The sequence below is a fragment of the Cariama cristata genome, unplaced genomic scaffold (assembly GCF_000690535.1).
Source record: "Cariama cristata isolate BGI_N322 unplaced genomic scaffold, ASM69053v1 scaffold4049, whole genome shotgun sequence".
NCBI classification, from domain to species: Eukaryota; Metazoa; Chordata; class Aves; order Cariamiformes; family Cariamidae; genus Cariama; species Cariama cristata.
The window spans coordinates 5,413-28,967 of record NW_009637314.1 but is presented as its reverse complement, the minus strand read 5'-3'; the positions used below and the strand labels follow the sequence as shown (position 1 = coordinate 28,967).

Sequence of the window (23,555 nt, the reverse complement as noted above, 5' to 3'; positions counted from 1 at the left end):
GCTCTGCTTATGCACTGGCACAACCATTTAGTAAACAATTTGGGGCGGGCAGGGGGTGAAATCCAGGAAGAGGAGAAAAAATTCTTTCCAATCTACATCTAGTCTCTGGTCTAGTATGCTGCACAAAGACTTCTGCTGAGACAGTGGAAGACACAGCAGCTGCATAGGCTGGCACTGCCACCTAGGTCAGATTAAACCTGCTACACATTGCAGCAACTGACATAAAGCAAACTACATCCAAGTCTCCCCTTTTTTCTCTCTTGATTTGTCCTAAATTAGTGATGTTCAATAAACTCCACAGTTGGTCTCGTTTCTCCCCAACACAAATATTGCCACCATGATAATATACTTCTACAATAAAACAGGTATATGGTCACGTTACCAAGATGTCACGTGTTCCTATATATGATATTAGGAAGAGTGGAATCAAATAAAAGGCATCTTTTATGTTAACAAAACTGCTAGAAATTCAGAATTATATGAATCTCAGCTACAGTAACGCTATTTCAAAAAGCTTCTTTTGAGAAGTTTTTTGTGGAATAACTATATTCTTACTTATTCATTCTTGCATCAATACTGTAACCTTACAATGCTTGGGGTTTTTTTTTTAATCCTTGGACTGCCCTATTCCCTAAAGGCTATCATCTAGCCTTTAAAAACACTGAAAGGCTTGAAGTCTAATACAAAATAGCCTCTCAGTTCCCTTTATCTACTAGTCCTTATCTGTACTAGTTCATTTAGCATAACTTTTCTTGACATAAGTGGTCAGAACAGTACACAATACTGTAGGTGAGGTCTCATGCGCACAGTGACCTATTTCACTATTTGGAAGCATGTTACCAAGTCATGCTATCAAATTAACTTTTCATAGCTGTGATGTCATAGTCAATTTCTCCAGTTCAAAAACTGTACCCCAAAAAAGCAGTTGTAATTTTATTATTTGCTCACCAGAGAAAAGCAGCATATCAAGTTAGTCTGAAAAGACTTCACAGATTCCACTGCTCTCACCCTTACATCTTCAGAACAAATGTTTAAAGACAGAATACCAGAAGTCCGCAAAACCACCAAGGCCAAACTACGTGATCTACAGTTGCTTGGATCACATCTTCTAACACCTCTTAAACACAGGTCACTTGTTTTGTTATTCTACAGCCAGACAGTAGGCACTTTAAACTGACAGATTAAAAACTCCTGCTACAAAACTTTGCATTTTGCTTGACAATTCTGTTAATATTAAGAAATGTAGATTATCACAATTTTCCAGACATATCTATAGTACATTAAAGTCTAGTTTTTTCTCTTTTGATTTCTCCTAATTCAGTGAAGTTCAATGAGCTCCACAGTTGGTTTCATACATACACAGATACTCTCGTCACATGCACAGCTCCCAAACGTTACTGTGAATGCTTGTTTTGCTACCTTTACTCACACACTACTTCTAAATTGAAAAAAAGTGCCCTGCTGCAGTTCTGTAACATTTTAAAATACTTAAGGGAACCAAGAACAGTCTTTGAAATCTCCACTGCTCCTATTTCTTAATATTTCAATTCTGAACCGAAAAGGAGTCAAGCACCATCCAAAGGCAGCTAAATACCATATACAGCTCACCTAGTTAAAAATGTTGACAAAATACAGATACTTACTGAGAATTTTGTTCTGTATTCATTTCTTCCTTTAAAAAGACAAAGTTCTCTCCATCTTCAGGCTCAAAAGAACTTATGTCAGGTCCATCTGGATATGGAGTAATCACTCTCCTGACCATAGCTGGAATCTGTAGTTGTAAAAGTCATTACACTAAGTTTCTCTTAAGCTGGATGTTAGCAAATATATGATCTCTTCTAAAAGGACCAAAACCAACTGTCTTTTAAAACATTTTTGCAGATCAAGTAATTATTTGACCAGCTTATAAACTTAAGTTATATCTTTAAGCAAAACAGGAGAATTATTTTAACTGACAGGCTCAAAACACATACATTTCAGCTGCCTGTAACTTCTGACAAAAAAAAAAAAAAAATGCTTCAACGTTTTGCAAAAATTCATCTTTTACTACCGTAGAGTTAAAGAACACTGGATTATAACGTGCCTTGGTTTTCCTCTTTGCATTAAGTTCAACTTTCACATTATTTTTCTTACTGCTTTTAAGATCTACAGGATCACCCTGAACTTTACAGTGGAGAAGTCCAATTTGCTTTATTCTCCTTTCTTCTAAGTAACAGATGTTCTTTTCCATAGGTTTTGCTTATGTTTTCCCTTGCAATAATTGTTAATTACAGAACATTAATACATTTAATGTGTATAATTAATTAAAGGACACAATACTGTTGCAGAAGTGGCTACTGAATAATGAAATAGCTCCACGAGAGTGATAATACCAACAGCTAACCTTAGCTTTTGAGTCAGATGTTCCACATTCAGCCTGTGGAACCTGCTGTTATGTATTTATTATTCATCTGTTCTCATTTTAAACTTAAAGTTGTACAACTTACCATTTTCCTGTAATAAACAGAAAGATCCTTTACAACTTCATCACTTAAGATATCCAGAGTCCTAAAAAAACCCAAACAAATTTATCTTACCAGCTAAAAAAAAAAATAAAAAAAAAAATAAAAAATTCAAATGAACACTTTAGATTAATCTCACCTACAGTCATTATCACCTATACATGGTGGTCACAGAGTCAGAAGGAAGAAAACGAACACAAAATATAAACGAGTCAATGTCCTTGTTGTAAGTCAGGATTAAACCCACAACCTTTCCAGATAGCCTACCAATTAAGGCTGCAGCCAGTATAGACCTATTAGTTAAGTTGCCATGATCTGGTCATTACTTTACCTATTTCTGCATACTTTCAAGTCTTCCTGACATGTATCTAATACTCCAAGTCTATGCAAACTCTTCTATAAAACTCAGCCACAACATCCCTTAACATTTATGCCAAAAAACAATACTACAGCAACAAACTTTACTCAACGGTAATGTGAGCAGCTCTCCTTCAACAAAGCTGTCATGACTAAGTTCTGTCTCAGGTGTCTCAGATTAAAAGTCTTGCTACCCAGTAATGACATTTTCAGATTTTCACTAAAATGCAGATACAGTCTTAATTGTAGTAAGAATGCTGCATGTCCTTTCCAGGTTTAAGACGAAACAAATCTGAATTCAGAATAATACTTAAGACAGTGTTATTAGATTTTTACTCTTCTCTCCAAAACCAAAGGTTAAAACGTTTATAAAGATACGAAGAGAAAAATTGTTAATATGAATGAATTCCTGTATCTGTGATACAAGCAGAGCAGTTGTGTGACACAGCAACAAAGTGTGGGCATTCTGAACTAGTTCAGATCTTTAAGAATTTCTACAGGTAAAAGGAAGCAAGACAAAAAGGCTAAGAGTGGACAAAGTGGACCAATAAAAGAGATGGGGCGGTGGGGTGGGTGTTTGGTTGGTTTTGGGGGTTTTTTAAGCGTTTGCTAGAAACAAAGTTCAATCAGTGCTGATAAGGCTTGCTCTAAGAAGATGATATGTACTCTGGAAGCAACTTGAAGCCCTGTCCAAAAGCATCAAGAGAAAGAAGGCCAGAGCAAATCTTCAACTTCTTAGAACCCTAGCTGAATCACTGTGGAAAGCAAAGGTAAGTAATTAACTTGTTCAGCCCTCACTGCAGACAGTTAAAGCAAAGATACTACCAGGTAGCAGGCCCATCCTCTTTGGAAAACACACCAGCTAGAATAAACTTACTTAAAACAAATTCCATTTGCATAGTAACTATTAAGTAAGAAAAAAACCAAAAAAACAACAAACAACCCACACCAACCAAACAAACCAACCCAAACAAAAGCAAAACAACAACAACAAAAAAACCCACCACAGCCATTTTATGCATCTTCAAAAACAATTTAAAAAACCTTAACAAGATTAGGCTTACTGTCAAAGCCCACTGCATTCAAGAGAGGTTTTTCCCCTTAATCCAGGCTCTTCATGCCAGATTGTAACATAGGGTTTTCTAATACAGAACTGGTACAGTATGTACAGATACTTAACTAGCTTCTCTCTCCTTGTTTGGCAATAATGAACCTCCCTTTAAACTAGCAGCATTCAGCTGCATTTTAACATTTAACTGCTCCTATTAGTTCCTCCAACCTTTTTGCCTTTTTGGGATGTTTTGACTTTTACAGATAGTACATGAACACATTTACATTCCTCCTTACCTTGCTTCAAGCAAAGCTGCCATATTGAGTCCTATGAACTGCAAGCAGGACAGTTTTAACTGCTCAGCGTTATACATGGCTGAGAACTCCAACAGCTCAGCAGCGTTCTTTAAAGTAACTGCAAAGAAGAAACACAACAAACTAAATTGGGTAACACGCTGCAATACCATGCAGCTGTATTCAGACTTATTGCACTGCATGATCTAGCTATTGAAACTTATCAGGTACTTCTCCCTTCCTAGAAAAAATGCTAACGCTCAAATGGCCATAAACTACAGCAAGCTCCACATAACTCTGTTGCAGCTTGAATGCAATGGCTGCTTCACAGAAATGGAAAGGCTCTACCTACAAACATACCAGTTTTAACACATTGAAACTCAGCAGTCCAAAACAAAGGGGAAAAAGAAAGTTAAAAATAGCAAGTTTAATATACAGCATAAACAGTTCTTAAAGCTCCAAACATTCCTTTAGCAGGAAGAAAAAAAAAAAAGGGAGGGGTGAAGGAGGAGAGAGAGAAAAATGGAAGTCACTAAGAAATGCCAAGCAAAAATTGTACGCTGACTTCTTGTATCAAGCCAAGTAACGACACTTAGTGTCTTCTAGAAGAGACAGATCTTCATAGCCATACAGGAACAGCACTGTGTCAATCAAACAACAGAAGCTCTACCAGAACTAAATACAAGGACAGAAACAGAAACATAGAATTCATTTTATCATGTTTGAAAGACAAGAAGTTTTAATTCAACAAAATAAAAGTTTTATAAAAGTTTTATTTGTTGCAGTGTTTTAGGTGGGATTTTTTTGCTTTTTGCTTTTTTTTTAATTTTTTTTTCTTTAATAAAAGAGCATGAGATGAAGACAACAATGCATAAGGAATGGAAGATTATGTCAACCTAGAACATCACCCACACTAAAGAAGCAACTGTTAACAGCTATGCAATGAACAGCAAAAGGTAGTCAGAGCAAAGGAATAAGCAAATAATTCTGTGCTGAAATAGGCAAGAATATTAGTATCTAAAAAAGGCATTTTTTATTCTCTAACCCTTTATAATACAAGTAGAATAACTCACGTTTTTCTGCAATGGCTACTTCACAGATTTCTTTGAGTCTGGATATAAGAAGCTGGTCTGCCACCACAAGAACATTACATATGAATTCCACATTTTGAGAATCTGAAAAACAAAGCATCACGTAAACACTGTGGGCAAGTCAAAAGTAACTATAACACATACAGCTTCAATGAAATATGACTAAAGGACAAATGTAATGGCTTTGCAAATTTTGATGGGATTTTCACAGCACAAGGAATAGCTTAGAGGAGCACAGTCATTTTTTTTGAAGCGAGAGAAGGAGAGAAGAGAAAAACTGCAGGTTGACAAACTAAAGAAAAGGTACAGAAACGCCTGGGGTACAGCTATCACCTCAAAATCTAAAGTAAGAGTCATAAAAATTGGAATTTTCTACATAAAACTTAAATGTAAGCATATTAAGTACTGAATTACTATTTTAAAAATATAAAAATTGCAGGAGCTACAGTGGAGTTGAAAACATATTAATGGCACCTTTTATAGCAAGAGCTTCATCTGTATACAGGTAATCTACAATTATCTGTAGTATGTCAGAATGGATTGGCATTTCCAGAGCTGAACAACAGGAAGCCTAAAAGGCAAAAGAATTTAAAAAAAACAAAACCAAAAAGAGTAAAAGAAGCTGACTACTTGGAATAAAATACAAGATTAAGACAACAATTATATTTAGCAAATGACTCTGAGGGTCACATTTTCAAAGTTAAACAATTTTTTAAGCATTTGCACAAAATCTCTTCAAGTTCTTCAATTAAGAATTAATTGAACCAGAGCAATTAAAATCTGCCCGAACTTCTGAATAAATATCAATGAAACAGTTCAGTGTTTCAAGAGTTTCAGTATCTTCTCTAACAAACCTCCTTCACTGTATTACTTGACCCACAATTGTCTAAAAGTAGAACTACAGGAATCCCCTATGCAAGTACTGAATTGCTTTCCTTTCAAGGTAAAAAAATCTAGTGAAATCACAAGTTCCCATGTAAGAATAAAATGAACGTAGCCATTACTGTTAATCCCTTGAAAACAAGGTCCTCAGCAAACCCTCTATTTGAAGAAACATCTTAACCATTAAGGCAAAGTTTTTGTATGAGTAAACATTAGCCATTAACCCATGCAATTGTCACCATTCAAGTTTATGCAACATCACTGCTTAACAACTTTGGTTTATTTTAGGTGCTACTGAAGCACAGCTTTATAGTGAAAGACATTTTTTGCTTTAGAACATGCTACTGGTACTGACATATTTCCCGTCTGAAATTTTAAAATCTCTTACAGACATTAAGATTTTTATACAACATCTAGAGCACTTGATTCACAAAATATTTACTTATGAATTTAGTACAATTTAATTTACTTATGAAATAACAGATAACTTACAAACTACATACAACTGATAAAGAAATCAACAATATAAATGGATATTCAGCACTTTAAAAAACCCTCCAACAACAACAACAAAATCAATCACTTGTCTCAGTGTTCCGGGTATGTTTCCTCAGGGATGACCGAGGAAAAGGCAGCACAGTAACTTAGAGGACAGGTGAGGTTCTGTTATGCAGCAGAAGAGAACTGTCAGTACTTTGCCAGGTTCTTAGAGCTAAATATTGCCAAAAAGCTATGAAAGTCGAGAAAACTCTTGCACACTTCTTCAGCTTTCAGTCTCTGAAAAATGCTTCTTTATCTACACCTTTCCTCTCTTTCAACAAGCATTATCAATAGCATTCAGACACTTAAATGGAGGCATTTAGTGAAATTACAATGTCTAGGAACAACCAGGGCATTGACACACAGCTAGCAAACAGTAACCAAGACAAATAAAAGATCTACACCTTTTGAAGCAGCAGCTGGTGACTAAGTTCTCAATAGCCTCTATTTCATTAGCAGTGAAAGTCAACTAGAGATTCTACACATTGACTCTTGATTCTGCTGCATCTTTCACTCAGTACCTACAAAAAGCTATTCCATACTGCATACTATTTAAATTGCAAGATCTTTTACAGAAAGAAAGTGAAAATTCATCCGAAGCAGTATCCCATAAGAACAATCCAGCAGTTTTTATAAATCCCATGAGCTAGCTCAAAATAAACTTCTAAAACAAAAGTAATACTTTGATATACATTATTACATTTATTACTCTCATTTAACACAAAATCTCAATAGTACAAATGTAGAGTAATCAAAAATGTGGGGTTTTTTGTTTTTTGGGTTTTTTTTGCAAACAGGATCCAAGAATCCAGCGTTTCCTTTTCCCTAGTATTTAGGATATGTTATTCTAAGAAAAACTGAAAAGCTGTCACTTATTTGATGCAACAAAACATACCACCACACATGTTTACTGGCAAGCTTACCTCAATCCATGAGCTGCTTAACATGCTGTGAAAATAATCTGTAAAGAAAGGCATTTCAGTTCAAGATGCAGTAAAATTTCAGTTAAAAAAGACAATACGGCTTCTATTTTTAATATATATATAAAGATACACACACATACCAAGTCTTGCACAAAGTACACACTTATGACACGGGAATTCCTTTCCATCTAAAGATTTCAGGGTCACATCGCAGAGGTACGAACTAGAAGATATTTAACAGGGTCAGAACTGTGACTATACAGAAGAGCTACAAGTTGTAAACTCTATGAATAAATGCTTACTTTAGCAAGTTAGGATTTATCCTTTAAAAGAAAACACATCTGAACTTTAATAATAACCTATAAAATGAACCTAAAAATACAGGCATGACTGTTTCAAGACAGAAATTTTTTTGTCCAAAGTGAGCTCTCAAAATTCCATCTGAAGTTATTTCCTTCAAAACATGATCAATTACTGTTTCAAAACTGCTATGACCAAATAAATTAATTATGGCTAATTTTAGTCAATCTGAAATGGTCTATGCTCATTTAGTTATTTCTTTTACATTAGTAGGTACTATAAGCTTTGACAATGCATTTTAAGAGTGAAGTAATCCAAATTCTGTGAAAAAGCTACTTTTTTGCAATGTAGTTTTTACTATGCAAGTAGACTTTTAAAGCCTTTGGGTATAGATAACCCAATCACACCAATGCAATTAAAAACCAAACATCACTTTGATAAAAGCATAGGGAATTTTTCTATTGAAAGATATTCTAGAGGTTTTCTTAATTAGAAAAAAAATCTTATACATTTGCTTATTTCCAATCCATGTAGTCTTATTGTCACAGCAAACATATTTGCAAAGTCAAACTGCTTTTGACTGGATTACCCACAAGATTCCTCCTGGCATTATTATTCTACGACACAGTTAATCCACAGAACACATGAATGTACAGCAAAAAGAAGCAAAAATATACCATACTTAATCTATCCCAGATTACTAATTCATAGATCAGTCTATAAGCACCTACAGAGAACTTCCAAATATGAGTTACTGTGAGAGAGATAAGTGTACATCAGAAGTTAAAATACAGCTTATCACCCTTAGCTTATACTTAACAGATAGAGATGACATAAAAGGAAGATGCTGGGGGTAGGGGAAGTTTGATTTTAAAAGTTTACCATTTCTTCGGATTTAACTTTGGTTTGTTTCCATTCTTCTTGTTGACAACATTAATTTTTCCATTTTCTAACCTGACCCCATCCAACCTGCAAATCATAGCATTAGTAGTAAGTAATACAATTAGTACACAGTTCAAACCATTAAGAACAGTTTCACAAAGTAACAGCACTTCAGTGGGCTCATATCGTGAATATGAAAAAGGATCAAAATCATTGATCACAGAAACCCAGAAAGGGCCAGTTGCTACTTGAAAGTCTTCACTGCAGATGTAAAATGTAACTGACACTCTTTCTTAGCTATCATATTTATTATCTTAGATGAAAGGTATACTGCTACAGTTAAGGCCAAAGTCAACATCACAGGGTCAAAAATCTAGGAGGTAAACATACTGCTACCAGTTAGTTACCTGAGCAAAGACAGCGGTTGGAAGAGATGCATGTTTCAGCACAGGCTTCTTTAGCACACTAATTCATCAAGAAGGCTTGTGAGTACTGCTGGTGGATTACAAAGCAACACACTTTCAAAGGGAAAGTGCTTTAACATGGAAATTTTACTTGGGAACTCTGTTTTAGCAGCAGTTTCACATCTTTCCTGATTAATTTTAGTGTTTGCAAAGAATTCAGTGAAGAAAACTGCCCTGAAAAAGCTCATTGCCTCCTTTGAAAGGAAAAAACAAATGCAGGGAAAAAAAACCTTGGTAACACAGTTCTACAGAGACATTTGGTTTCAATTCCATTATTTTCACCACCTAACATTAAAAATGCATCAGTTAAACAAGAATTCAACTTTGCTTTTGTTGTTTTATGCTAAATATGTTCACTGTCTATGGAAAAAACTGGTAGACTATGGACCACAGCATAGAAATTCATCAATCCAAAACTCAATTAGATCAGCTATGTCTAACAAAACAAGTACTGATATTCCATGACAGTCATTCTGGAAAGTCAGATGATCTGCATCAGACGTCAAGCCCCAGAGAGCTCATGCGTTAAAAGATACTGTCATGGTTTAACCCAGCAGGCAGCTAAACACCCCACAGCCACGCACTCACTCCCCCCACTTAGTGGGATGAGAGAGAGAATTGGGGGTAAAAAAGCAAAATTCGTGGGTTGAGATAAAGACAGTTTAACAGGACAGAAAAGGAAGGGAAAGTAGTAATAATAACAATAAAAGAACTAGAATATACAAAACAAGCGATGCACAATGCAGTTACTCCCCACCCGCTGACCGATGCCCAGTCAGTTCCCAAGCAGCAGCCCCCAGCCAGCTTTCCCCCTAGTTTATATACTGAGCATGACATCATACGGTATGGAATAGCCCTTTGGCCAGTTGGGGTCAGCTGTTCTGGCCGTGTTTCCTCCCAGCTTCTTCTGCCCCCCAGCGTACTCACTGGTGGGCTAGGGTGAGAAGCTGAAAAGTCCTTGACTCTGTGTAAGCTCTGCTCAGCAACAAGTAAAACACCAGTGCGTTATCAACATTATTCTCACCCTAAATCCAAAACACAGCACTGTACCAGCTGGTGGGAAGAAAATTAACTCTATCCCAGCTGAAACCAGGACAGATCCACAGGACAGATGTTTTAAATACAAGTGTCCAAGAGGTTCTAGGACACAGTAAGGGTCAATAGCACATTTCTATCATATAGAAGCCTATTGAAAAATTATGCTTTAAGTACATAATCATGCTATGAAAGTCTGCTTCTGACATTATTCCAAAAGGTCATACAAGCTTTCTCTTAGCGAAGAGCATCAGAATAAACTGATGTTGCTTTAAAGAGATGACACGGTGCATGTCGTAAACTTTTATACTTACAAACAGTGAAACAAGCAACAAAAAGTCAACTTATCAACCCCAACTAGCCTTCTACTTTAATAACAACTAAAGTTAGATCAGCTTACATAAAAACATTCTGCGGAGAGCTGGTCAGAATATAAATGCATTTTCTTTCACCTACCTTCCACTTAAATTGCTGAGTCCAAACTTCTTTGCAGTACTTTGCAACATTTTTATGAGGTTAGCTTCCTCACCAACAACTTTGCCTTTTTTAGATTTGCTCTTTTGTTTTTCATTTATAACTTGCACTTGATTATTTCTATAAATCTCAAATGCAGACTTTGCACTAACATTTTCATCAAAACTCATTTTGCTCAGGTTAGAAATTAAAGTATCTTGATATTCTTCCGATTTTCCTTTATGCAGGATTTTTGGTTTATATCCATGTGTCAAAAGATCACAAGTATCAGTGTATATGAACTGCAGAAGGTACACAAACAGATCTGGATGAACTTTCTCTATTACATAAAGATCACATCCAACAGCATCTTCATCTTTACGGTAGACATCTGGAGTGTCTAGCTGGTCGTCACTGGCAACAAACAGCTTCCTGAAGAAATCAGAGCGTGCAGCCAAGATGTATTTGTGTACGGGGAAAGTTCTTGTGCCAATCTGAAAAGTCACATCGTGGATGCTGTCCATTTCATCTGTCTCATCTAACAGTTTGCCAAAATCCTCTCCAAAACTTGATAATGACACACTTGGAATTTCATAGAGACTAGAAGAAAATGAAATCCATGAAAAAGTCCACTATTTACAAGGTCCATAAAATTTTACATACTATGTTTAATGAAGAGGGTGAGGTTGTTTCCATTTGGTTTGTTTGGGTTTCCTCTTACACTGCTGGACTACTCAACATTCCTTGCCCTATTCTTTACAAAAAGAACTAATAATATGTTATTTAGGTAATTAAACCACATATGCAAGATCTATCTAGCTTCAGAATAATAAATACAGTATTTTGTCTTTATAATGTAGCCAGTAAATATGTATTATCAGAACTATCTTATCTTCATCTTAGTTTTCAAACAAGAAAACACAGAAGTGTTTGCTGTATTTCGTGTTACAATCCAAAGCAATAAGAAAAAAGCTAATATTTACTTATTTATCAGATATATTGGAAACTATTATGAAAGCGCAAGGAACATGGTTCAGTATTCTACTTATTCATTTTAAACATTTTTTCCAAACAAATAAAGACTGACTTTTCACTTTTATTTAAAAGCTGATTATTGGTGTTTACTGAAGGAGTGAATTTCTACAGTATTCAGAGCTTAGAGTGTGTTAAGAACTACATCGCAAACGTTTGCCTTAAACATTTTAGATAAAACATCAATATTATCTACACTAATTACGCAAATATATAAGCTGAGGTCTTTGGGTAACTTCAACAGTTGTTTACTAGCAAGTGGTATTCTCTAGCAGCATAGATAATTGCATTTACTGTGACTTCTGTATGAGCCAAAAAATAGTTTTGAAAAGCAGAATGATTTAATTGCAGTCACACACAAAAAGAGAAAAATTAGTTGTTGATATTTTAAAAATACCTTGTTTTAGGATCTGACTGTAAAACAGCAAAATTGCTACCATTAGGATCGGTGGCAATACTAACAGCTCGGTGGACAAAAGTAAGCTTCTGAAGTCGAATTCTTTCATACACACTGTTTGTATCTTGTTCACAAGACACATCACATGAAGAATTCTGAAGGCTCGATACAAGTTCTGCTAAAAAAAAAAAAAAACAACACAAAAAAACCAAACAAACACAAAAAGGTCCAGCTAATTAAAATGCAACTGATACAACAAAAAGGCAAGACATATGACTTCTGTAAGTCCATTGACAGAGTCACTGAATAAGGCTAAATTATGCTGAAGATTTCAGCTCACTTAACCGAAATGTAGGAAGACGTTTTAAGAATGAGACTTTACATTACATATAGGAGAGTTTTTATCCAGAACTTCTCACGGAAGCGTTTTGCCACTTTTTCATGTAAGAGAAAACACTCCATCTAACATTCAATGCAACCTCTTGTGGAACGAAACAAGCTGTGCATTAGTGTAAGCAGTGCAAGATTGTTTTCTTTTCCTGTCATATCAATTACAGCAGATATAATACAATCGTCTTCAGACTTCATATTATATCTGTTTAAATTATACCCAAACTAACAAAGTACTATTGGAAAAAACATTATATTCTCTGAATACTAGATTATTTTTCAAGAACTGAGTAACTGAATATATGCACCCCCATTCACCACATTCATTAAAACCTTTAAGAAAAAACAGCAGCTCTCATTCATTACAAATCAGTGATGAACATCAACTAGACATTCAACTAGTCAACAGGTCTGGATTCTGAAGCTTCCTTGAGGGTACTAAAAACTACAGAAATAACAGCAATAAATATAAAGAAGTGCCTATAGACACATACCAGCACCAGGAGAAACAGATCAAAAGAAAGACGTGTTTAGTGCTTCTGTGATGAGGGAACTACTATGTGATGTGTAGAATAAAAGAAAGCAGCAATAGAGTAAAACTAGCGTGCAACTCTGGATCAAGCAACAGAGGAAACATTTTTGCTGTGAAAGAATGCAAAAATGGACTGATAAAACTGAAGATGGAATCTCAGTATCAAAGGAAGTAGAACTGCAAGACAAAGCTATAAGGTTCAAATACACGCGAGGTTGCAAGTAAATCCATTTCTACCCATAGAGTTTTAAGATCCCCACATGACCAGAGCTGACAGTTTCAATTAAAATCTTGTCCTATAGTAGACAGGTATCTTATTGCAGAAAAACAATCCATCAGGACCTACTGTCACCAATATGAGCCAAGTTAATACGGCAGAATTTGCTCTGGACCCTGCATTATGCTCACATAAAGGTCTGGGAAACATGATAAGGTTTCACAGACTTAGCAGGGCAAGCAAGTATACGCTGCTTCTTTTGTTCCATGTCAGTCTCTTCGGACTGGTCACCTAATATGTGACAAGATGATTACACTGGACTCTTGTGCTACAACTACTCTGCAGAAGTACTTTTCTTCCAGCAAATCTCCACCTGCAAGTTAACTGAAGGCTGCAAAGTAAGTAAATCTTAATATTACTGAGGAAAGAGAACAGTAGTGCTCAGTGGTACCAACTGTCAGTCACAGAGGAAAGAACGAACTCACCACATATACTGTTAGAGACTGTAAAGATTTGATTAAACTTTTATCTTGATTTGAAGTACTTAAACCATTAAGAAATCACAGCTAACCTTTTTTTTCTGAGATTTTTTTCCCTTCTTCGAGCCACTTTCCTGTAAAGGCTTCACCATCCTGTGTGACAAACATTATTTCGTTTCCATTTAAAGCAACATCGGACATGAAGACTTGCCGTCCATACACCCAACGACACTGCTTCATGGAGCTGTTAGACGACTTCCAGCAAAACACCTATAATACCATTTTTTCACAGAAAAGGGAAATCTTCATATCATATTAAAACAGTTACATATCACACATTACTTTTTTAAACACAAGAATGTGCCACCTCAAAGTTGCATGTAAAAGGGGAAAGACATTCTTCAAAATTATATCCTAAAGTGTTACAAGCACCTATTGCAAAGAACCCACAACTAAAACAGGGAAAATCTATTATAGAATCAAGATCCATTTGCCCATGAAGGGCATTTGAAAGCTTCTCTGAATATTCAAACATCTTCACAGCAGTCATCTACGGGACAGTTTTTGCTTACATTTCAACAAGGGCAGCAAAAGGTGTCGTCAAGTCAAGAAACAAGTTTAATCTACTTCTTAACTTACAGATTTGGCCAATTGGTTTGCTTATAAATCAAGCAAAATTCAAAGCTAACACACTTAAAATTTAAACCATTTCCTGTTAATTGTTTGAAAAAAACCTCCCAGTCTCTCTGTACCAGCCAAGGTTTCGGAATAGAGATCATGACCAAACACAAACTTCAAAACATTCAACAGAAATCTGAAGAACTGCATGCACAGCAGGACCCAATAAAGATATTGTAGATGTCTGAAAGAAGTGAGCATGAAGAAACAATCCCACATAAGGTAAAGCCCAGATGCGGTATTAGCGGTGCTAAAGTCAGGCTTTCATCTTGTCCCATTCAAGGACCTGCATAGGTCCGTTAACATCTACATAAGGAAGGGACAAAAGAATTCAAGTAACCTATTTCTTTTCCCTTCTCTTGAGCCCTACAGAATCACAGAGTGGTAGAGGCTGGAAGGGATCTCTGGAGGTCATCTAGTCCAACCTCCCTGCTCAAGCACAGCCACCCAGAGCCAGTTGCCCACAACCATGTCCAGATGGCTTTTGAGTATCTCCCACGACGGAGACTCCAAACCTCCATGGGCAACCTGTGCCAGTGCCTGATCACCCTCACAGTGAAAAAGTGCTTCCTGATATTCAGACAGAGCCTCCTTTGGTTCTGTTTGTGCCCATTGCCTCTGGTTCTATCACGAGGTACCACTGAAAAGAGCCTGGTTCCATCTTCATTACATCTTCCCTTCAAGTATATACATTGATAAGATCCCTCTTGAGCCTTCTCTTCTCTAGGCTAAACAGTACTCTCAAGGTGAGTACAATCAAGCCAAACCACGAAGCGCTGATTCAGGAAACAGAAGTATTAAGATCCCATCCCTCTTCTTACTCAATAATTTATAATGTCTAAAAGCCCTAAAGATCCTAGCATTTGCCAGCATTCAGCATGAAAAGATATGAAATGTAGGTTGACATAGTTCCACTGATGCAGGCAGACAAAGTACTTTCTTACTGCTAAAGCAGTGTCCCAAAGATGTTGAAGGGACACTACCAACACTACAGATGGTAGAGGCTAAACCTTACATGAACAAATACTGAACTGGAAGTTTATAAACTCAAGAGACAGCTAATAACCTAATAAACAGATAAGATCATCCCAAAACATAATTCAGTCAAATGCAAGGAAAGAAAATCCCCACACAGCTCCCTATTTTGATACACAAGCTCAGTTTTTAACATTCTTTCAGAAGGCAGCATTTCAGTAACAAACCCTTTTCGCAAGCACCACTAGATGGCACTGAAGGTTTAGCTCTCCCAGTGCGCAGACCTACAAGAGGCTGGGCTTTCGAAGGGTCCTATGAACTGTTACTCTAGGAAAGAATGAGGGAAGAAAACAATAAATCTGCCACAGTATTCCAGATCTAAGACAACACAGTGTCTACATTTAACTATAAATATTAAACCATTCACCAGGTTTAGCTGCAACTTTTCAACAATAAAAGGCACATCTCATCTACAGAACAGCTGCTTTCCAGCAAAGGCTCTAAAACTTCAAGTCCAAAGACTGTTTCTGAGACTATTTCTGGAGGGTCTAAAGGTGACTGGGTAGGTGTGATGACGGAAGAGATGAGGGGAAGAAAAAAAAAAAAAGAACCAAAGAAACAGAACATGTACACTATACAACCACTTACGTATGTAAAAACAAAGGAGTTCACATCTTCACTGAAAAGCCATTATTTTTAATCTGTAAAGATCTAAACTACTGTACATTACTTTGGTATCTTTCCCATAGCCCTTAAAAAAAAAAAAATCACTAGCAGCTCCACAGAAATGAACAGAGTATTTTCTATGCATGACTTTATCCTGTCTTATGTTTAAAGTTTGATTAATTATATAGCAAGCTGCATACTGATTATGATTTCTAGAGACACAACTTACTCTTCCAGCTTCATCCAGTGCTAGAATGCAAATCTTCTGACCCCCGTTTTCTTTAAGATGCTGGGTATCTACCTTATATTCCAAATATCCCCCATTAACAAGAACTTTTTTAAGGTTCAGCTGTCTGAAAGAGCACAAAATGTTAAATTAGTATTTCTTCATTGTGCACTTACATTGTTTCTATGACAGAGTTACCTTTTCCATTTAAAGAACAGTAAAAAAATATAGCTGAGGTACTGACACTGAAAAATTACTTAAGTTTAGTTTCTCCCCACTGGTATTACTAATGTAACTGCTAATAAAATACTGTTAGTACATTTTACTTTTTGCTTTGCTTTTAAGTCAGTCATATCATATCCACAGATTCTTCACAAAATTCCATAAGTGAAAACCAGTATATGATTTAGCTTTCATCTTCAGCATTACAAAAATTATAATTGTATAAATTTCATTTAGCTATTTGTATTAAAAGACCCATCCTACCCCCGTAGGTCATTTCTCAGGTTTTTGGTGGGTTTTGTTTTTCACCTGATCAAAACCACGCACGTTATCTCTTTTCATTTTCTTAGTATAAGAGCGCAGTATACAGTATTAAGTTTCTCCAAGTGCCAGCACTTTCACTTACAACCATACAGAAAACGAAGTATAAAATAATCATTAAGCTGTAACATGTCAATAAATACTGTTAGAAGTGAAGCTGAAAAGTAACTGAAGCTAGCTGGGGAAAAAAGCTAATTACCTCTTCTAATCAGTTACTGCAACCTAAGGAGGAGAGAATGGGATCAAATAATTTCCTATATTTATGAGTCATGAGCTCAGTTTCTTCAACAGGTTTACATCCAGGTTTTAGCATATGGACAAGATGATGTCACAAGGTTCCCCATGCAACCTAAGTTACCCTTTATAACATACTATATCCACATATTAATTATGAAATTCAGACCCCAAATTAATGATTCAAAATCGTAACAACATAACTAAACAGAACAATAGATTTTCAACTCCTCTACAAATACGCATTTATACAAATTCAGGCTAACAGAGGAACAAAAAAATACTAGTTTCAATATTTTTAAACCTATGACACAAAGTATTTCCCCTTAGTATGTTTTTTTAAATACCTTTGGTAAACAGCGAGTGGCACTTTAGCCTCATCTAATAACAAAAACAAATAAACATCAAACAAACAAGATAGCCGCAGTTCATATGAAAGAACTGTAAGTGAAAAAAACTCAGGGGAGCACTGTATCATCTCTACTTTATGCACAGCAACCTTTAAAACAGCTTGCAAGTGTAAGAATACAGTGAAGTCTTCACCTATTGTTCTTCATGACAAATTAGAAAAGTAACACATACTTTGAAGCCATCTTTTTGCATTGATAGTCTGCAAGTAAATAAATATCTCCTCTTTCAGTAACGCATACTGTAGCACCATCACTTGCAGAGACCAAGGACACAGAGATATCTTTATGGTGTAGAGCAGAAACTTGGCGAGGTGCAGTTACACATTTTTCTCCATTAGGATCCAGCAGATAACCTAGAAAATACAACACACCCCAAAAACATTATTCTCTGTTCTACACATTGTGCATTTAAAGGACACTTTGCTACACTACTTCGAAGAACCTTTAAATTCTAAAAGACTTTTTTAGGTAGTTAGACAATTCATCTTCAAAACAATTAGACAGATAAGAGACCTACCCCACATACTTGTTAGCTCACCACAAACACCAGAAAACCTTGAAGATTTGAGACAAAAAATTAAGGCATATTCTACAGGGAAAGCCATTTAATGCAGTTAGACTCTGCAGTGGTACTGCCTTTGATTCTAAAGAAAGAACATTTATTTGATCATATTACAGTTCAAGATACTAGAAATACTAGCACTCTGGCATAAACTATAGATTATTTCAGCCATTGGAAGATATCAATCAAGCTTATCATAAAAATTACTATAAGTGCATGTAAGCATGAAGGCAGGCAGTTACGTGAAACAAGACACAAGGTCGGAGCTGTAATGTAAGGTCTCTAAAAACATATTTAAAAAAAATAAATAGAATTATAGGCCACTGTTGCTCTGCTGCACCAAGAAACCTAACAAAGAATCTCATACATAACATAACCCTGCTCTGTGTGCACTTATGTCTGTACCACATAGTGGATCAGGGTACAAATATTCAGGAACAAGCAGCACAGCTACCTCTAAAGCTGGAAACAACCCTGTCATGTGACAGTGTAGTGCTATGACCAAACATCTTAAAGAGGCAAGATTTATTACCACAGGTGTCTCTCGGTGCCCAGCTGACACAACTAGACTGCTTACGATCCAATTACTGTCTCCACTGCAGTGGGCCATGTGCACACAAGAAAATCTCAACAACACAAGCAACCACAAAAAAAATAATTATATGATGGGTGCATATAAAAAAAAAACACAGAACAAAAAATATTCATTAGTAAGATACTTCTCTGACAAAGACAAGCTTTTTCACATACCTTTTCAATCTTAAATAGGAACACAAAAGAGTGTCTGAACCTGATGCCAGAACTGATGCAGATTAACTCAAAGTACCAGAGCTAGCTAACAGTTTTGTTTGCACACAGATACAGAACTGCAGAAATGTAAATCCAAACAAATATTACAATACCTGTTTATTAAAAAAGACAATACAATAAATCAAGAAGCTCACTAGTTGGTAACACATTTTTATTAGGTTCTTTCTTGACTTCAGAATAATGCCAAGTTAAGTGAAGATTCCGGTAATGGCGTTGTTGAAAAAAATTCCAGATATGGACAATCATTTCAGTTTAAAAAGTTAATATGGAAAAAGTTATCAGCAGCATGTTTGCAGCACATGGTGAAAGAAGGACATAGGGATGACAGTTGAATGCTAGTTTACAATCTATTAAGGGCAGTACCAGCCAGGCTGTTGGAAACAGACAAGCATGCCCTGGGGTAACTGGCAACACAAACAGCAACACTGTGTCTCTCCCGAAAGTCTTCAGTAGCAGGACCACACAAGATACCTCCAAGGCAAAAAAAATTATAAAGAGTTCAAACAACAGCTCAATCTGAGTAGTTCCCATCATCTCAAAACGTGAAAGTGACTGGCAGTAAAGAAAATATTCTTCAAAAGAAATGTGAACGGATGTCATCAGACTTTTAAAAAAAAAAAAAAGTCCAGAGAGAGAAGAGAAAGCTTCAATGAGGCTTCCGTTGCAAGAAGCAGATGACAGCTTTAGTATGAATAACATCTTTTAACGGCTGGGTTTTACTTTCAGAACACTTCTACCTTACCTAGTTGGCCGCCATTCAGCCCCATGGTATACACTGCTTCCTTAGTCCATAGCACTGTATGGAATCTGCCTGCAGCCACTCCAATCACCATTCTACCTTTCAGGTTTTTTGCCTGAACCTAAGCACAAATCCAAAGGACATCTTAATATTAAGCAGCAACAAGTGAATTTCACACGTACAAACTTCTGACAACATTTAACTCCTAAAGTCATTAAGGATGAAGCATTGGTATCAATCCACATACAGTCTAATTAAAGTCAGGATTATTTCAGAAGTTTGTCAAGTAGGGCACTACTGCACTAGTGACAAAAAGAAGTAACCTTTTTGCATTACCTGATCAGAACTAGAATCAAATCTCCTTTGGCTGTCTTCATATGTAAGATGTTGAACAAGACTGCACAGGACATGTGTAAGACAGCCAAAGAAAACTCAGGTGCTGCAAAAGTGTCACCTAAAAAGTTTCAGCATGTAAATCCTAATGCCTTAAACACACTGCAGAACACTATACTACTAATTCCACACTTCAAATATAACTTGATTTTCCAGATCAAGATCAAAGCAAATACTGTGATTACACAGCTATCGTTACACTATTGAAGAGCGGCCTATTATACCCCAAAACACTACCCTGTTGCACTTTGGCCAATTACTCTTTCCTACCTTTATAACACTGGTAGCGTAATGTTTCCTTTCAATAAAAGGTAACGTTAACTCTTACTTTAAAAAAAAAATTAGAATAAAATCAGAGATTGAGCATAGAAACACAGTCAAGTTGCTAATGCCCATTATGACTCCAGAATCAACAGTGCTTCCAGCAAAGGACACAACCATCAAACCCTGAGATCCATCATCCAGTGATTCAAAAGGACTGAAGAGTATGAATCTCAAGTAATACATATCTACTACTTTTAAGTCATTTCAGCTACAGAACAATTTAGGGAAGAAAAGGGTTTTGGCAATTGTACCTTGTATCATACTTAACACTACAAACTTTAACAGAGTTCAGCTTACGTTATGAGGACACAGTTAAGTACTTAAGATTGAGATGTATGATAACACAGAATCAAGATTTTATCTGAACTCACATTCGACTTCATTGCCCTGAAAAAGTTTAAAAGTTACTTCCACAATCTTCACATTTTACTTTCTGTTTAACAAAAAACAACACAAACAAAAAAAACCCACCAACCACCAATCAGCTAAGCTTTGACTGCTGTTATTTTTACCTGTCTAGGAACACTGCAGTTAGTTGGAGGAGGAAGAATACCCAACTGATGGAAAGTATTTAAACCAAACGTGTAAACATATCCATCTTCTGTTAAAACAACAGTATGATCCTTAGCTGCAGCTATCTGGGAGCACTGATGGCCAGCTAAGCCTTCCACAAGTCTTGGAACCTGAACAAGAAAAAAAAAAAAACCTGATATAAAAATACACTGGTTTGATATTAACCAGTGGCCATCTATGAAACTCAAGTTACACAAACAGAAACTCACGACCAAATATTGAACTACAGATGAAAATTAATTTGAACATAGAACACATTCACTAACATAATTACAACATCCAACGTAATAAGACGAACTACCTTCATGTGAAATGCATCCTCTGCTATCAGGGGAGATGATTTTTAAACTACCGGGTCTTAAATTATGTTGCAAACCATATCTTCAGGACAGCTGGACAAATATTAACTGTTACCTCTTTTGTTTTTCTTTTTAAATTACCATGAGTGATAAAGATCTATCCCTCCAAAACAGGATAATCCTAAGAAAATTCCACTGAACACGGAAACAGTTCTGTATCTTTGACTTCATGCACTGTAACGTGAGTTCTCCTTTATTCAACCGGGTAACATCCCAATTTCAAAACAGTAATTTGCAAAAAATTCTAATTTAATAGAATTGCATTAAAAAAAAAGTGTTAAGAATTGAGCTCCAGTATTCACTATAACATCCAGCAACATAATATCAAGTTCTACCAGATACCTGAAATTAGAAATTTAAAAAAAAATCATTGTGCTGCAAACTAAATGCACTCTACCAGGCAACCCTACCATCAGTTTTCATGCCACTACAGCTCCACGGTACTGCTGTTTCCTTTGTGCCAGCCTTGACACTCATCAGATGGCATCACAAACCTATTTAAGAAGCCAGTCCAGCCAAAACACATTCGCTTCCACTTATCTGTTATCAGCTCGCCTTTAAAACAACTCAGCCATAACACAGAAGTTTGACCACAGTGTCTAGCTATCTTAAATCAAAATATATTTAAATGTACATTCATTTACTCACTGCCACCTCACTAGTAGTACCGGAGAGGTTTTTTTCTGTCATTTGGTGGGGAGTAAGAGGGTTTGTTTGAAATCAACAGCAAACTCATTTTGAAAGTACACTCACAGAAACTCCAATTCACTGTTAGCCTTGCTGTTTGAAATAAACAAAACATCATGCTACGCTACACAAGATGGCATACCAGGCACGTTTGCTCATCACCATGACCCAAGCGTCCTCCTTGTCCATGTCCACATGTATAAACTTGACCTTTGTGGGAAAGGAACACAGAGTGGAATTTGCAGAGTACCACCTGAAAGAAAAAGGGAAAAAAAGGAGTGGGGATGAGGCAGTACAGGACAAATTAATTTTCTTGGATAATCTGGAAACATCTGCCAAAACTACTTTTTTAAGAAGTTCAGTTTCAATAAAGATTTGTTTGTGAAAATACAAGTAAGATGCTAGTATTAAAGCACAGGACTGCCAAATGAAGTCACAACGAACACAAAATACTTGCTTTAAATTTATTATGTACTGCCCTACCCTACTTGAAGATACCTACAGTTTGTATTTATTAAAATAAGTTCAATCATGGCTCTACAGGCTAACAGAAGCTCAAAAGACTGAGTTTTAGGGGCAACAATACTGCCTGAAAAGAGCTGAAGGAAACATGTTAAGATTGCAGCAGACTGTCTGCCCTGAATGCTTGTTCAAGGTGTACTTTAAACTTTCAAACCTTCTTAAACTGAAGTCCCAAGAAGTTATTACGGACAAAACTACTGCTATGTGAAGCATGCTTAACAGCATGGGGTGCTTTCAACATAAGAAGAATTTTAGTTCAACATGTATCAAACAGATTCATTGCCCCACATCAGCTCACTATCAGAGTTGCACAGGAAACCAGAAACTCAGAACAGTTACAGAAGTATCATGCTTCTGAATTTATTTAATGATACACAAGCCATACATTAAAGGTAAATCATACTACAAGAAACAAACAAAACAAGCAAACAAAAAAACCCACAAACAAAAACCCCAAACAACCAAAACAAAAAAAACTCCACACCATTCTCCCCATCAAAATAGAGAACCACGATTTCATTGAGGGTGACTGGGGGACAGGAAAGCAGCAAGAATATAATAGAGCAGGCCTACTCCAGTACTCCTTAGCCGCTCTAAGCTGCTTGACAGATCAATGGAAATTGCTTGCTAAGAAATAACTAGGAAGAAATAAAAAGAGATGTGGGGAGGAACAAAACATCAAAACCAATCACAATAAAAAAACTCCACAGACCCAACTTTTTTTTTTTCATGCAAATTGTCAAGACTTGGTAACATCTTTGATACTTGTTCCCCCTCACACATCCCTCCAAGTTCAGCAAGAAAGGTGCCTATGTAATACATTAAGAATACCTGTTTGATGTACACGCCATTCCGAGGGAAAAGGTCCACCAATTCAGGATGATGTTTACCCTGTTGACCACCATGACCCAAAGTAAAATTTATATTGTTGCCCCAGGTGTAGACTTCTGTGGGATCTGCAATGAAAAAAATTCTCTGTGCAGCTTGCAAATTTACCAGTCTTGTGCATACTGACTTTGAAGAGCAATTCCTGCT

General features: G+C 36.3%; 1 protein-coding gene across 3 annotated transcripts in view; it reads right to left on the bottom strand.

Moving 5' to 3' along the window:
- The window catches only part of IBTK (inhibitor of Bruton agammaglobulinemia tyrosine kinase), a 50,869-nt gene that overhangs the window by 22,157 nt on the left and 5,157 nt on the right, over window positions 1-23,555 (bottom strand). For all 3 annotated transcript variants that reach the window (XM_009708274.1, XM_009708275.1, XM_009708276.1), the window contains exons 3-19: window positions 23,352-23,476; window positions 22,141-22,251; window positions 20,892-21,062; window positions 19,666-19,783; window positions 17,724-17,904; window positions 16,368-16,491; window positions 13,912-14,089; window positions 12,202-12,376; window positions 10,776-11,372; window positions 8,821-8,907; window positions 7,779-7,861; window positions 7,639-7,676; window positions 5,768-5,864; window positions 5,276-5,377; window positions 4,206-4,323; window positions 2,487-2,547; window positions 1,644-1,771 (exon numbers count right to left, since the gene is read on the bottom strand). In XM_009708274.1, coding sequence (XP_009706576.1) covers window positions 1,644-1,771; window positions 2,487-2,547; window positions 4,206-4,323; window positions 5,276-5,377; window positions 5,768-5,864; window positions 7,639-7,676; window positions 7,779-7,861; window positions 8,821-8,907; window positions 10,776-11,372; window positions 12,202-12,376; window positions 13,912-14,089; window positions 16,368-16,491; window positions 17,724-17,904; window positions 19,666-19,783; window positions 20,892-21,062; window positions 22,141-22,251; window positions 23,352-23,476 — 2,494 coding nt within the window. The remainder of the gene's footprint in view (window positions 1-1,643; window positions 1,772-2,486; window positions 2,548-4,205; window positions 4,324-5,275; window positions 5,378-5,767; window positions 5,865-7,638; window positions 7,677-7,778; window positions 7,862-8,820; window positions 8,908-10,775; window positions 11,373-12,201; window positions 12,377-13,911; window positions 14,090-16,367; window positions 16,492-17,723; window positions 17,905-19,665; window positions 19,784-20,891; window positions 21,063-22,140; window positions 22,252-23,351; window positions 23,477-23,555) is intronic.